We start from the raw sequence: 12,041 nt of genomic DNA on the forward strand, positions 1-12,041 counted from the left end.
GTTTATGGCTCTGTAATTCTTGGCTTATCTGGACCTTTTCAAAGTTCAGGTGGCTGTTTTAGGATAAATACCACTTTGATCTTATAAATTCATTTGCCAAAAGGAATTAGTTCCTGAATGAAATATTTGTTCCTTCTGAAAAGTAGATATGAGTTATCTTTTGCATGGGGTTCACAAGTTTCTGGGATAGTGCTTAGCAAAACCTAAGGGTTTTTTGTTTTTGTTTTTTGTCTTTTTGCCTTTTGGTTTCTGATTTCCTCATTTGAGCCAACTGGTATTGGGGGGAAATCCCACTGAATGCTGATGTAGAATCAAGAGAAAGGCTGGTTCTTTCCCAATACATGGAGTTCTTGCATGTCTAAAATTACAATATATTTTAACACTGTTTCTGCTAAACTGCTGTTTACATGGAGTTCTTGCATGTCTAAAATTATAATATATTTTAACACTGTTTCTACTAAACTGCTGTTTACTCCTTGCTTCTCTAACTACTAACGTTTTGCTTGGTTTTGCAAAGATGCGAAAGGAGTGATGTTAGAATGATGGTAAGTTTTGCCTGTATTTATTACTTTTGCTTTCAGTAGGGCTATGGGATTTTTCCTTTGTTTTTATTCCGCCCCCCCTTTTTTTCATGAAACAGAAGCACACTTCAAAGCATTAGTACTTCTAGTTATTAGTTTTTCTAGTAAGACACAAACCTTGAATATTTCATCAAAAATAGTCCCCGAGACCCAGTTTTTCTAGCTATGAATTGGTGTGTGTGCGGGTGTCTCCAAATAGTGGCAGTTTATAGTCACTTTAAAGCCATTGGCAAACTTCCTTATTTCCAGCATCTTTACAGATTTGAGTTTTGCAGCTGTGGCTCCATAAACCCATTTGCTGCATCAAATGGCCCTGACCCCTTATTAAATCAGGCAGGGGGCTTTGCAGTCCACAGATCGCCCTCCCAGAATTTCTGTCAACTGCTGAGCCCCAGAATGCCGTGCAACGGAGAGCAGTGATAGAAAGGAGCTTCTTCCTTCTCCAAAGCCAACTCTTGGAGGCTTCCAACAAAGATTAAATACATTAAAATGTCACACATTAAAAACTTCCTTAGACAGGGCTGCCTTCAGATTTTGTAGATACAGTATCTGTTTGCCTTCCTTGAGAGGCTCAAAGCCTTGTAGCAAAGAATGCAGTTCACAAATAGAACATACTGTATACTAATGGCAAACATATTATCGGAGTGTGGAACTTGTGTAGCCAAAATTACGACACCCCCACACAAGAGAGAGGTTATCAGCAGGCCCAAGGTTTGCAAGAGTAAGAGAGTGAAAGAGAGAGAACCTGAAAGGGGAGAAGAGGGGAATGAGACAGAAACAGTCCAATGAGTACAAAACATACTAAATGGCTAAAGTATATTGAGGGAGCTGTGGAGGAATTGGATTGGAACATCTTGAAAGAAGGTAGGACTGACTGGAAAACTGAATGAGGACCTTCTACTGTGCAAGGTTTGCCGCAGATTCCACTTGGCTGTGAATGGTCTACAGGCAAAGTTGCCAGGTACACACAGGGTCAGGGGGAAGAGTTTCCTGCAACATTGTTTAGCTGGTGGTCAGGAACCCTGACCATGAACACCCCTCCATGTTAGAATATTGGGGTGTAAATTACCAATATTCTTACTACTGCCACTGACTTCGGTAAAGAAGACAGCAAACAATCGCAGGTGCTAACCTACGTTTATATAGAGAGTGTGGTTTTGAATTGCCACTTTATTCCTGTTTTTTTTACATTAATTTCCTTCCTTTATAAATAAAGGCAAAATAGTATTGGCGGTGGATGTGATCAGTCTGTTAGACTAATGCTTACTAAAATTACTGATTTTCCTAATTTTGTTATTAATCCACAGGGAATTGAGCAGGGTGGGAAATAAGTGTTCATGTTTTATGTACTTCATTAATCTCTGGCTTGCTATTTAGTTCAGTGGCTTCTGTTTAAACTAAATCCATTTCATGGGAATCATGATTAATTAATCTAGGACTGCAACTGAACTTGCAAGTAATTAGGTCTTAGCCATTCAAGCAATTCATCAATGAGATAATCATGAGTGTTTAATCTGTTTGTTCCAAATGTTTGTGTATCTTCTTAACACTAGATTCAATGAGAAAGCAAGGAAAATTCATTAAACCCCACTTGTACTGTGTTAAAGAGTCAATAGGGATACTTGAAGTGTAAAATAAGAGGACATTATTATTCAATTTATATCCTGCCTTTTTTGCAAGGAGCTCAAGGCTCCCCCTCCCCGTCCCCCCCCCCTTCACAGCAACCTTTTGATGTAGACTAGGCTGAAATACTCAGTCTGGACTTGTGGCTGTCCTCTTCATACTCTCTTGTCAGTGCTTTGTCTGTCTTTATATTCCCTTCAGTCAGAAAACAGTTCAACCACACAAAAATTATGCTCTGTCATCCCAATGTCTTGTTGATTTTTAACTAAGAATGAGCGAGTCCAAATGGAATGTCCACTGAAGATCTGCCACAGTTTGACCTTTTTGGTTCCACTACCCTGTCTTAAGAAGCTGGTCTCCAATGTCAACTGGCATCATGGACAGTCTTGCGAGGAATATAGTCACCCCTTTTATTGATGGTGTTAGCATAACTCTTTCTTGTTACACTAACTGAAGAACACTCTTTATGCTCCAGGTCTCTGTTAGAAGTAAACTGACTATTACTGCTATCTCAAGCAACCCTACCTTAAGTTCTGAAAGCATTTACTCGATTTACCAGATTTAACTGTTTTTAAAGTCTCCCAAATTTCAGATAATAATTTTGTGATTTATTTTTCCCTTCCCAGCAAAGAATTAAAGCAGTCTGGCAATGGACATGGAAACAAGTGGAGAAAGACTTTTGTTGATACACCGTGGCCTTGATGATGCACTACTCAAAGAAAAAGAAAATCAGGAAATTAGTTGTTTTGCATGTGTGGAAAAGTGTTGTAATGACTTATGAGGTAACTTTATAGTCACAGGAGTTGTAGTAAGGTTTAAGAGAGAAATGAGTGTATGCACGTGAGTTTATTTTTATTTTTATTTCTCTCCTTTTCGGGTAGATGAGGGAAAGAATACAAAGGACTCTCTCTCTCCCTCCCTCCCTCCCTCTCTCTCTCTTACCCACCATTTTGTGTCTCTAGTGCTGCACTTCTCGGAATAAAGTTGAACTGCCACTTTTCATAAAGACCAGACTTCATGAAAGGACTACTTTCCAACATAACTGTCTGGCACATTACTGCCTTTCTGTCCTGGGCCAATTTCTGCGATGCTATACAGCAGCTACTTCCTACATGAAGTAGCACTCCTACCCTCAAAACTAGGGAGCAGTGTTGAAAGAAGGGAAGCAGAAGAGTTGCTCTTGAGCCTGCAGTTCTCATTCTTTCTTTTTCTACCTTTTTCTTTTTTACCTTTTTGTATATATAACTGTTCAATGCTAATGTATTTGCTCGACCTTTCCCAACCCAGTTGTCCCTCAAGTGTGTTGAACTACAACTCTCCATCAGCACCAGCCACACAGCCATGCTGGATGTAGCTGATAGGAGTCACATTCCAAAACATCTGGAGGGGTACCGGGTTGGTGAAAGCTGATTTATATTATGAAACTAATGCCATTTTCCTGGTAGCCTGCAACATGGCCAGTACTGGCCCTATATTTAGAAGAGGTTAAACTTAAGCTAGCATTGATATGATTGAAAGTTACTGCAGGGTCACAGAGGATAAATCAATGGGACCACTTACACAAATCTTTGTACTGCATGATAAACGATGCTATTTTTTCCATCTTGCTTTTACACACTGACCTAGTTCACATTACACAAAAAAGTACTATGACCTGGGTATGCAGGCTCCCAGGGAGGGGATGATAACTGCCTTGCTCTTCCCTAGTTGTTTTGCTGCTGCATTGGCGCACCTTGCCCAAGACATGGTGTGGCTTAGCATGTTGTCCCATCTCAGGCTTGAAGTTTAGTTCTGCAGGGCAAACTGCAAACCAAAAACAAACTTTACTTGCAGCTCATCATTAGTTTTGATAAGAGTTAAACCACGAGCCTGGGTTAGATGGCATGGTGAGTCAAAATATGGCTTAGTGCAGTGTGGTCCAGCAGCAGAATGACCAGAGGAGGGTAAAGTAACTGTGATCTCCTTCCTCCCTGGGAGGCCTCATGTTCACTCTAAGCCAGTTGGGCACAATGTGCAAAAACAGCCTAATTCTAATCTTATCTTTTTGAAGTTTTCTATAACAAATAGATAAACAATATTCAAATGAGAAAACTATTTATATTAAGCACTGTTCATACCCTATGTGGTGTGAATGTGAGTGGATACATTACAAGATGAACAGATATTGTTTGTATTATAATATTTTTGAAAAACTATCATCATTAGTCTTTTCTAAATAAGAGCCTGGTTTCCAACTCACTCAGATGATCACAAAAGTCCCATCCACGCACTTCCTGTTAGTATTCCTGCTGTATATACTGTAATTCTTTGTGTGCTTTGGTGATCGGTATTGTAGTCAAAGTAACTTTCTCTTTTTTCCTATTCTTTAATTAAAATGCTCTTTAAAATTAAGGACCGAGTTCAGCTTTCGTGGCACAAATCCCAATTTCTACACTGCTGAATGTAGTAGTCCTTTAATGTTCATGAAGCTGAGACTCATCCCACAACACTTATGCTAATTAAATCCTATTTCTTTTCCATCTCCTGCAGCTGCCAGAAACTTATGTGCAGAAACAGGAGTTGTTCTTTTTTGGTCTATAGGTTGCCAGCATTCCAAGTTAAGCTGCAATTTTTTGAAACTATGATTTCTGTGATCTCGTCTTTCATTTATTTACATATATAGGATTTATTATTTATTTTTATTACATTTTATATACTACCCTATATCCAAAGATCTCAGGGCAGTTCACAATATATAATTACAATATAAAAACACACAAAATACATAATTTAAAAGAACAGAAACAAACCAATAACCCCCCCTTTATGCAAGAGGATTTAAGGAACTGTATTCCTGTTTCCATCCCACTAAAATATTCTGTGTAGACTGCATTCAAGAAATTGCATTTAAAAAGCATTGTGTGCCCTTCTGCACCTTCCCAATAAGAATCTATCCACTTTAAATATACTGCAAGATTAATTCAATTGAAACATAGCATTCTGAGCCCCTAAATTGTAGAGTCTCCCTTTTGTAAGTTCAGGTCAATTTCATGAAATGCTCTTTATTAAAATGTTCAGTGAGACTTTTGGTCAGTCTCCTGATAGCCCTCACCGCTCAAATAAACAGTGTTTCACATCTACCCAGCATAGACCTCTTGAGTAGCTGAAGGCCTGATGATGCTAAAGGCAAGTTCCCCACACCCCACTCATTGCCCCATTAACTACAGCAGTTAATGAGCAAAACATTTGCCTGAATAAAGGGGCTTATTAGAAAGATCTGATGCAGTTCGTCTGATTTTTTAATATTTGCTTTGCTTCTTTTTATTATTACTCTGATAGCGTTTTCAATGCTCATATTCCTATACTGGTTTCCAGAATTTATTCTTAGATTTCTGGTTACTATTGTTTGATCCCCTGATAACTACCAAACTGGGTAAAAGGGCTACATTCTCATGTCTGCCCCTAACTGAGGTAGGTATTTGAAGATTGTGAATATTCATGTAAAGATGGCAGGATTAGGTGGGAAGCTTGTACATTGACTTTAATTCTTAAGGTTTGGGATCTTGGATCTCTCTTTTAAAAAAATTAAGATACTATTGTGCATGTGTTTGAGGTCCGCCATCCTGAATGCAAAACAAAATTCAATATATCCTATTCGTTGGTGATCGGTCCATGTGTTCCGTAGCATCATAGTAAGTTGATTCATTGCTGATGCATCTCATTTCTGGAGCATGCAGAAAATGAGAATTCTGCAGATTCATTCCATGCTATATTTGAATTTGAGTCTAGTCCTGCTGTTTGCCTTGCAAGACTGTATGATTTTGTTTGAAAAAGCACTAAAGACAACTTATGTAGCCCACACACGGGTAAAGCCAAATTCTTTCCTATAAATAAATATTCCTTCGTCTTACAGAAAGACTTTGATTCTGATTATGCCCTTTTGAGAACATCATAACATGTACAAGAGGGTCCTGTGCTTTAAATTTCATTTGGCCGTCATTCAGAAGAGAAGGTTTTCCTAAACTAGTCCTTTATTTTCCCCGATGTTTAAGAAACCAAAGTGGTTATGGCTGTTTTAATACTTGTGATTGGGGTTTTCTTTTTCTTTTTGTATAAATATAATGCCAAATCTTTGTTGTTTGACCATTTGGAAAAATCTTCAGTCTTTTAAACTTAACAGTGTGTTTTTATTTATTGAACATAGCTATATAATTAAAATAAAAGTGTTTTAATTTTTTTTTTGTCTTTCTCCTTGCGTCCTCAAAGTTACCAACAATTATTTTTAGGCCTGCTAGGCTACTTTTCTTTCAAATTAACGCTGAAAATTTTGTTGCAAATTGTTACTAATTCAGTTTTTAGCAATATGCTTAACCATGCCCCCTTTTCCATTGAAAATATATTAAAATTAAAACAGAAATGTCAGTGACACAGTTTTCAGCTGGTGAGTTCAATGCTATGTTCTAAATTAGCATATTAGCACTAAATGTTGAAATTTCTTTAAAACCATGCAAAGAAAAAAACCCTTAAATAATTAAATTTCTGGGAGCTAGTGTAAATATAATGGAAATAACTTTGCAAAGTGTAAAATGCTCTCTTCTATGCTGTGGAGAGACCATGGTGATGTGCATTTTAAGACACTGAAGTTGGTAATGCACATTAATCATTCAAGGCATGTTATAGCATTATGGGGTGGGAGGGGGAGCTGGCTAACTTTTTATTTACTTGGCCTGAGAAACATCAGCAAGACCTATGAAGGAAAAACTATTTTCAGATCAGATGCTTGTCAGATTCATACCTTTTAGCAATTACTTTTATGGCGCATCCCTTCTCAGGTTAAAAATTATTCAGAAGCGCTTCCATAAAAGCAAATCTTTTATTATGCCTGGGACATCTTGGTGTTTTTGTAGGCAAGGTTTGAGGAGTTCGTATAGTGACAAGGAGGTCTGTTTGGGCTGGGCATAATTTATTGGTAGGAAAATGGAGGAGGGAAGGCAAAGGAGATTTCAAAGGTAGAATGCCTGGTGGTAACAGCTGTAGATCCCAACCATTAACATTTCAGTTTTAAATAAAATTTAGAGTCTGATTCACCTCATGCTTCAGAATATATTGTTGGAGATTGAACTATTTATATATTTTACAAGGGAAAATATAAGGTATGTGAAGTGTAGGTGACCGTGTAACCGAAGCAACACAGAAAATTCAGGTGAATGTTTCCTGAACTTCTCCATCCTATTGGCATTTGTAGTATAAAAGCTTCCTTAGAATTTTAGATTTTTTAAATAAAAAAAACACCAAATCCTTTGCTGCCAAGAGCAACAAAATAAAAATGCAAATCTTGATGTGTTTTATTCATTAAAAATTTCAGCCCAAACTGTTTCTAACCTTCTGCTGATGTTTCTCTTTCTCCCACTCCCTCCATTATTTTTTTAAACTTGACTGTCTTATATTGCAATTTTCTGAATTCCCACTTCACATGCTTACATTTTCTGCCTTTACTTTCCTGTCAGGCATTCAGCATTAGCTTTCCAATATTACCATAAGCATACATGGGACTTGGCTAATCCATTAAATTATTTATTTTATACATTTATATATCATTTAATAACAGAACAATTTCCAAGTAGTTTACAAAAAAAACCACAAATTAATAATGAAACTATAAATTATGATTTCTCCAGTCACTCTGGGTGGCTTACAGCATATCTGAAAAAACAAAACGTCAAGAGTTAATCTACAGTACCAAATAAAACGATAAAATTCTTAAAAAGCATAAACTTGACAGCACATTTTTAATACATCTTGAGAGTCAGGGAAATGACTCAGTAGCCTGACCACAGGTCACCCCTTTTCCCACATGCTGCTGCTTTCATGCTAGACCTTGCTATGGCCATTGTCGGCTGCCATATTCAATTTTTCCACTTGACAAATTGGCACCAGCCACTTGGGTTTTTGCCCACCTCATAGCAGTCATCACAACTTTGTGAGGTTAGGCATTGGGTAAGCCTTAGTCTTGGCTGGAGGGGAGGTTGTAGCCTCTGCTTGCCCTTCCTTGGTTAAGGGTATCCCATTAAAGGGCTCTGTGAGGAGTTAATTCTGTTTGACACCCAGATGGGAGCTAGGGCCACAGAACTCCAGCAGGGACCCCTCAGGGGCGACCCCTATTTTATGTAGGTCATAGCTCCCCACCCATAATGTGGTTGACCCTTAGGTAGACTCCCAGCAGATGCGCTGGAGTTAAATAAATGGCTTCACCCAACGCCTATGCCAAACCACATCTGTAACCAACAAAGTTGTACCGTATTTGAACCCCCCCATACATTATATGCTGCTGTCTGGTCTTCTTATTTCATTACACAGGGAGCAACTGGGTCTCTGGGCCTTAGCATGCAATTAATTTTGTTTTCCCAACATTTCCTTATCTGTTAATTTCTCTATTGTATTTTACTTCTGTGCAATGCAAAAGCCACTGCTGGGAATATAGCTGAATATGGCACAAGTTTAGTACAGTGGTACCTCTGTTTACCAGCACAATTGGTTCCGGAAGTCTGTACTTAACCTGAAGTGTACTTAACCTGAAGCGAACTTTCCCACTGAAAGTAATGGAAAGTGGATTAATCTGTTCCAGACGGTCCGTGGAGTACTTAAACTGAAGCGTACTTAACCTGAAGCGAACTTTCCCATTGAAAGTAATGGAAAGTGGATTAATCCATTCCAGATGGGTCCGCGGAGTACTTAAACTGAAAATACTCAAACCGAGGCGTAAAACCACGGTATGACTGTACTCATTTCCATGTTACTTGTTTCCAGAAAGAAAGAAAAAATCCTCTTGCAAATAACATGGAAATGAGCACTAAACTTGCACTATATATTTACTCAAGTGGCTTTTACGTTGTGTGAAATCTCACAATGCAGAAATGAACAGGGAAACTTCAGGAAAACCAAATAAGCTGACGCATGAATGCAACCTCTGCGATCTTCAGCCTTGAAAGGCTCTTAGCACGTTTTTTACAATGGTATGACATACTCACTATGCCAGGTATAGGAAGGTGCAACTATCCTTCTGTGAAGAGAACAGGCATTTCTTGCCTCCCTTAAACCTTTTCCTTTGCAGTCCCGTGTCCCCCAAAATCTGTTGCTGGGGTTCAAGTGCCCCTTGGAAATGGTGATGGGCAAGACACTTGAAGGAAATCACTTTCCCTTCTGTAAATAGAGGAGCAGCATAGTATCCAGGCCAGGTTTCCTCAAACTCAGCCCTCCAGATGTTTTGAGACTACAATTCCCATCATCCCTGACCACTGGTCCTGCTAGCTAGGGATAATGGGAGTTGTAGGCCAAAAACATCTGGAGGGCCGAGGTTGAGGAAGCCTGATCCAAGCACATATATTTAAAAGGAACAAAATACTGGCAACAATTTAAAAAATCAAGCCGGCCCAGCATTGGTCAAATCAGATACTAGCTGTAGTTAGAAAAATGGGAGCAAATTATAGAGTTTCATTTTTAGAGGTATTACATAAATGATCAAATAGACTTTCAAGTAAACAAGGGGAAGTGATTTTGTTTTCTTAAAAAGCCCATTTCAATAGAGATGACTTGGGAACCATGTTTTGTAAGATGTACACTTTATTTATTCTTAATGAAAGAAATTAGAGAGTGTTCATAGTTTAAATGCTTGCCTCATCGGAACTTGTGTGTGCCTCAGCAAGTAATGTTCAAATCCATTCGGAATTCTGCTGCTCTTCATCATTTACCCAAAGGAAAAACATACTCGAAGATTATGCTAAAAGCATGAAAACCTCCTTTCTGGAGGTGTCAGTTTCAAAACCGCAATATATTAAACTGGTATTGCCTTTGTGTGTAACCACCATTCTCACATGGCCCGCCCAACGTTGCTGTAAGGGGTGATTGAGGTCACATCCCTTGGTACTCAATTAAGCACCATTTTATTACATGCAGTGATATATCAAAACTCTGGAAAAGCAGAAGACATTTTCATCAGTATTGTTACTAAAATAAACCAAGTTTGAATTTTGAAAGCACTGAATCTTCCATAGAAACTGCATCTGTAAGACAGCGGGAACCCCCCCCCCTTTATTAAGCATGCTGAATAGCTTTTTCATGTTTATGTGAATGCAGAAAGTTGTCAGCTGCATTTGCAGGAGAAGTTTGGCATATGTCGGTGTCGCACGCTACATCAGTAACAGTAAATCAATGCTTTAGAGACCTGTAAATTCATATGCCAATGCACTCTGCGTAGTCTGTCTTTCCCATTAGGAAGACGGTGTCATCCTGTGGATAATGGAGTGACCTGAGGTTCAAGTCAAAGCTTGAATGTCTATTGATGTTTTGCCATTCTCTGCTGTTCAGCAAAACGTCAGGAGGAGGAGATGTTAATCAGAACAGTGGATACATAAACTTCCAGCTCTGGCCTAAAAAGTGTACCCCATTTTATAATGGGGTGATGCCAACATCTCCCTTGCCTTCTAAAGCTTCTCTCTGGTAATAGTGCTGGTGGGAAGTTGGTTCATGAAAAAGTTGTGGTGATGGCTGCAGAGTGTACCCTGATTTTAACTGATGTGAGCAATTCATCTAGATAGAGCAAGTGAGGCAAAGCTCCACTGACTGACTACCTCCTTTCCTCTTAAGAAAGTGAGGGCATCCCTAGAGCGAAGTTCAGCTCACGGGAAGCCCACATCCAACCCACATTTTCCCCTTCACCGAGTACTGAATGTGCGATATGCACAGCCTTCCACCACAAAGATGTATTGCTGCTTTTGTCCATTTTATCTCCATACCGATTGTGTATAGTGAAATGTCTTGTTTGTTCAGAGCTGTCCTTGTCTTCCCTGTTTCTCAAAGGGAAAGATTTGTGTAAGCTGCAGTAGTAACTCCAAGGGGGAGGGACGGAGAGACTCTGTTGTTTGGGGTGGGTGGCTGTTTCCATCATGTCCCATCCTCCCCCTAGGAGCCTCCATAAAGGGGCAGCAGCCAGGAGAACCATGAGAGGGATTCTGATCTTTTGAGCTGCGGAGAAGGTTGACAAAACAGCAGCTTCTGTGAGGGAAGTGATAAGTCCATTTGAATGAGACAAAAAAAGGGGGGGACAGAAAGAGTTGTAGCACACGGCAGAGGAAACCCAAGAGGGAACAGGAATGGCAAAACATGCAAGAAGGTGGCTAAAGGCCCAAGAGGCTCTAGGTTTGAGAGAGGTGTGAAGGAGGCACTGAGTTGAGAGGTAAACTCACACAGACCTTACAAGATGAGCTGTGCACTGCAGGAGTGAAAAGGCAATTAAGCTCTTGAGTAGAAGTTTTGGGATGAGCAGCCAAGGGGTGAGGCCAGGGGTCTAGAACTCATTCAGTTTGAACTAACAATCCAAATATTTGGCGGCAGCTTCCCAATTTATTATACCATTGCCATAGTAACACCTTGAATTGCAGGCCTAAATTAGGTCCCCAGATGGCTTGCTACAAATGCGTAATGAAACATATTGATATTAATTTTAAACAGAGAGCAATTAGTAAAAAGGGAGGGAATGGAAACTAAAAGTTGAGTGTTATTAATTAAATATTAATAGGAATACCAGCATTGATAGCACAGCACTATATCCATGAATGGTTTCTAATGACGTGAAAGGGTGATCAGCACAGCAACAGTGAGCTGCCTAGAAAGATGAACGGTATCTCAATGTCATATAGATAGATAGATAGATAGATAGATAGATAGATAGATAGTAATTTCTATTGCTTTATGAAAGGCACTTTCAGGAAGGCATGTTTCCTACCTACAACATTTCCACTGTCTGAAGTAGAAACTCTTGTGGTGTGCTTAGAATTTATGATTCAGAGTAGGCAAAATGGA

The 12,041-nt window shown here is 39.2% G+C and overlaps 1 protein-coding gene across 9 annotated transcripts in view; it reads left to right on the top strand.

The window, feature by feature from the left end:
- Positions 1-12,041, top strand: part of CD47 (CD47 molecule) — a 636,578-nt gene that overhangs the window by 47,149 nt on the left and 577,388 nt on the right. For 6 of the 9 annotated variants that reach the window (XM_088668122.1, XM_035114493.3, XM_088668123.1 and 3 more), the window contains one exon: positions 2,831-6,420. The exons of 1 other annotated variant lie outside the window; for it this stretch is intronic. In XM_088668122.1, coding sequence (XP_088524248.1) covers positions 2,831-2,841 — 11 coding nt within the window. In that variant the 3' untranslated portion in view covers positions 2,842-6,420. Of the gene's footprint in view, positions 1-517; positions 546-2,830; positions 6,421-12,041 lie in introns of those variants that run through there. 2 more of the 9 variants (XM_088668121.1, XM_060273688.2) reach the window with 1 other exon arrangement.

The sequence above is a fragment of the Zootoca vivipara genome, chromosome 4 (genome assembly GCF_965207765.1).
Source record: "Zootoca vivipara chromosome 4, rZooViv2.hap1.1, whole genome shotgun sequence".
In the NCBI taxonomy this organism is placed as follows: Eukaryota; Metazoa; Chordata; class Lepidosauria; order Squamata; family Lacertidae; genus Zootoca; species Zootoca vivipara.